The sequence below is a fragment of the Theobroma cacao genome, chromosome 7, assembly GCF_000208745.1.
Source record: "Theobroma cacao cultivar B97-61/B2 chromosome 7, Criollo_cocoa_genome_V2, whole genome shotgun sequence".
Lineage (NCBI taxonomy): Eukaryota > Viridiplantae > Streptophyta > Magnoliopsida > Malvales > Malvaceae > Theobroma > Theobroma cacao.
The window spans coordinates 10,877,532-10,882,012 of NC_030856.1; the positions used below are offsets into that span (position 1 = coordinate 10,877,532).

At 38.0% G+C, this 4,481-nt stretch overlaps 1 protein-coding gene across 1 annotated transcript; it reads right to left on the minus strand.

Moving 5' to 3' along the window:
• LOC18594645 (receptor like protein 30) lies at positions 1-3,440 on the minus strand. The gene is made up of 2 exons (XM_018124357.1): positions 611-3,440; positions 1-164 (listed from the first exon to the last, which is right to left on the minus strand). The coding sequence occupies exons 1-2, from the start codon at positions 3,438-3,440 to the stop codon at positions 1-3; spliced, it is 2,994 nt and encodes a 997-aa protein (XP_017979846.1).

The following is a 4,481-nucleotide window of genomic DNA, read 5'->3' on the forward strand; positions in this document are numbered from 1 at the left end:
TCACCTATTTGGGGTGTAACAGACCTTGGTCATCACATACCCAATCACCATGCCTGGATACAAGAAAAGCTCAAGCATACAAGCCAACAATACCCTTCCCAGAAACATAACATCACCCCTACCTAAGCCCTTCCAAACGTCAAACAAAAGAAAATCCCAGCACCCTGAGAACAAAAAGAGCAGGGTTAAAAACTGTTCACACCCTTCGAAGTCCACACCTACCTAACAACCATACAAAACAAGGAGGGAAGCCATTGCTGTTATAACTAAGAAGAATAAAGATAAAGAAAATAGCATTGCTCAGACTTTTTAATTTCTGTTTTTCCCATTTTATATGGTTAATTTAGCCAGATCAAACAACAACCATTTACCTTTATTTTGACAATGCATAATGATATGGCAGTCTATTGACGAGCCTATCCATTTGCATAGGTTACTACAACACTACTAATAAACTGTTGAAAACAACAAGTAGCAATATTTACAATTATGACAACTCAACAATCTCATGAAAAGATACATAGATCATAACCTTAAAATATTCGTTCTCCCCTCCCTTTTGCCAACAATTTGCTTAGAGCTATGACCACCTTCAACCAAGGTTACAAACCATTTGGGTTTCTCGCTCGAAAAGCGACATATCCCATAGACACTCCAAATATGAATCCAAATCCATAACCAATCAAAACCACTTCCCATCCAAATTCGAACTTTGAGCCATCCTCATTGTGCGAGTTCATCGATGGTGGTGGTTGTCGCGGCTCATTACTGCTGCAAGCTATAGAGAGTGGAAGTCCACACAATCCCTTATTTCCTTCGTATGAATCATTTTCAAAAGTGTTGAACTGCTTGCCTTGTGGTATAGGTCCAACAAGTTGATTATTGGAAACGTTGAAGAAGGAAAGAAATGTCAAATCTACCAGCTCTCTTGGAATTTGCCCATCCAACTTATTAGACGAAAGATCTAACCATTCAAGTTGACTCAAATTTCCAAGGGACGGTGGGACGTGACCAACGAGATTGTTATGAGATAGGTTAAGTCCTCGGAGTGAGCTAAGCTCGCCAATAACTCTTGGAATCTCTCCTTCAAAGTTGTTTCCAGAGAGATCAATGGTTGTGAATATAGTTAAAATCTTAACCAATTCAATCTCCAACCCTTTTACGACTACAGCAACAGAGTAATCGTATGAGTAATTTCTTTCCCCCATGTAGCGCACAGCTTTGCCCTCGTCAAGCTTCATCATTCCTTTAAAATGTTTCATATAACTTGTTGGTAAAGGACCAAAAAAGTTATTTTGGGAGAGATCAATGATTCGCAATTTTGGAAGAGATTGCGGATTTTTAGAAGCACCTATCGAACCTTGGAATTTATTGGAATGTAGTACAAGCACTTGCAACTCTGATAGTGCTACGATCCAATGAGGAAAAGTATCGTTTATCTTGTTGTTGCCAAGATCTAGCACTTCCAAGTCTTTGCAATTGCTGATTGATCGAGTCAGTGGCCCTCCCAAATGATTGCTATTCAAGTTTAGATTCTTCAATCCACATCCTCTTGCAAATGTTGGGGGAACGATTCCATGGAACTTATTCTTCTTCAAATTCAACAATGAAAGACTTTTACTAAAGCTTCCAATACATTGTGGGATGATTCCACTGAAGTTATTATGGGACAGATCGAGAATCTCAAGAAACTTCATATTGCATACACCAGAAATTTCTCCCATCAAATTGTTGTTTGAAACTGAAAAGAATCTGACATTGTGGGGTAGTATTGGTAGATCACCTTGAATTAAATTGGAACGGAGGTCAAGAAACTCAATATTTTTCCATGAAAATTTGGAAATTTTGTCATAAATTCTATTGTTGGAAAGGTCTAAACTTTTCAAAACTTTTGACCCTTTTAAAAAATTAGGAAATTCACTGATGTTGCAAAACGATAAATTCACATACTCAAGATTAGGCAAAACAAAATTGACTTTGCTGTTGGAGCTTATTAGCGATAGGGTATTAGATGAAAGCCCAAGCCAGGTGAGATTTTGAAGCTTTGAGAACATGTCCAAACTTATTGTACCATTTAGACTATTTGAGGATAAATCAAGAAAACTAAGATCCACAAGTTTCGATATCGAGCTAGGAATAGTTCCTTGAAAGTTGTTATTTTTGAAATTTATATAATCCAAAAAACTTTGTTGGAATTCATTGATATGACCAATGAACTGGTTGTTTCCAAGATTTAAAAAATTTAAACTTGGATGAGTATAAAGCCAAGATGGGGTTGTACTGCCAAGTAAGTTATCAGATAAATCTAAAAAGCCTAGATTTGGAAATGCATTTGGGTAATCAGGAATGGAACCTTTTAATCGATTACAACAAATCTGAAGAAGTCTCAGTTGTGTGAGGTTTGTCAGTGAAGATGGAATCGTACCACTAAAATTGTTATATGGAAGGAATAAAAAACTAAGGTCAGATAGATTTCCTAGTGATCTTGGAATTGATCCCGAAAAGTTACAACCAACAAGACCCAAACCCTGTAATGACTTTAGATTGCCAATCGATTCAGGCAATTCCCCAGACAAAGACGTAGCAGATGCAGTCAAAAGCTCAAGAGGACTACTCCAATTAGATTTTGGAAACTGACCAGTGAGACTAGGATTGCTATCCAATGTGATGTACTTGATTTTGGGAAGATTGAAACTGTTCTCTGGAAATGTTCCACGTAAATCACAACCAGTGAGACTAACAGATGTGAGAGAATAGGATAGATTCATGAAGGAGTTAGGATCAACCGATGACATGTCTATTCCATCAAAAGAAATGTCTCTTACCTCTGTTAGATTCCGAACAATTCCATTTAGAGTGGATTGCTCAAGTTTCAGAACTGATTCATCTGCTTGAGAGATAAGATCAATATATGAAGCGGAGGAAAGATCCAGGGAAACTAATTTGGATAGATAAGAGATTTCATAGGGAACTCGGCCGGAAAACCAAGAACGGGAAAGGTCGAGGTGTGTTAAGCTTGCAAAGAGACCAAACTTGGATGAAATTTTGGATTTCTTAAAATCATTGAAAGATAAGTCGAGCCTTTGCAAGTGTGAAAGGAGGAAGAGGCTGCTGTTTGAAGGGAGTGCGCCAGAAAGCCAGCTGCAACTTAGGTCAAGGCTGATTACTTGACCGGTGATGTTGTCACAACTGACTCCATCCCATAAGCAGCAATCTATACTCTCCTTCCATGAGTTGGTCTTAGGATAAGATCTAATTTCACAATCTTTGGAAGCAGTTTTGTTGATGGAGAAGAGGGCTTTGAATTGGATCAAGGCAGCACTTTGGTCATGAGAGCACAATTGTGTAGCTGAAGAGGAAGAAGAGGATGAAAGAGTAGCTTGATAACTTAGAAACAATAGGAAGCAAAGTAATTGATAGAAGATTGGCGAGTATCTCATCTTGCTACTTCAAGGGTTATGTATAATGTGATGGTTAAGCGTAGTGAGAAGGCGTTGATCATGAATATTTATAATAAGTCCAGAAGACATGTTATGGCATAGAATGGAAGAATGGTTGGCCTCAAAAGTCTTGAAGAATGAAAACATTTTGTCTCTTTGTGGAAAAGCTAGAAAGTATTGTTCAGAGAAATGAAAGTAGACTTTCCGCGGTCTTTCCGACAATCTCTTCCTTCAAGAAAAAAAAAAGAAAAGAAAAAGAATAAATAAAGTGGCTAAAAGGGGATTCTTCATTCACGGAGTATGATTATAATTTTTATGGATGGTAGGAAAGGCAAATTTCCGGACCCGCACTCTTTCAGACTATATAGAGTTGAGACTAAAGATCTCTGCCTGTTCCTTCTCGGTGGGCCTCAGCTGTAGGAGACTCAAGTCAATTGCTCTCATACACATTTATAAAATAAAATAAAGGAGACTTTAACTGAAAGTCCCAACAACTTTTCTGAACGAAAATCCCAATTGCACTTAGGCCATAGAGGGCCTGCTTTGGAAGGGAAAGGGGGGACAATGGAGAAAAAAGTGAGATTAAGCCATCTGCCTCTTCTTCCACTCATCTGCTGTATCTCAGCATGAAGTTAATCTTGTAACAACTTCAAAATAGTACGGATGTAAATGAGCGAGGTAAATTGCTCCTAAAAGTCCTATCCATCAATTATTGTATTTCTTAGTTCAATGTAATTGATCAAAAAATGTCCACTTTCATTCCCATATCTTGTTCTATTGACTTAGTCCATAGAAATGATTGATGCCATGGCGGAGCTAACCAGTCCAGTCTCATCCATAACAAAACTTCTTTGCTTTGCCTGCTATTACCCCTATGAAGTGAAGAATGACTGAACCAAGGGAAATCCTGTACATTTAACTCTATACTGGCGAACATTAGACATTGTACAACCTCTTAGCTGTCCTTTTATCTTTGGTCCACTCCAGGCTTCACTAAAAACTGCAGTAAATTGGTGAAAACTCAGACACTATCAGAAAACC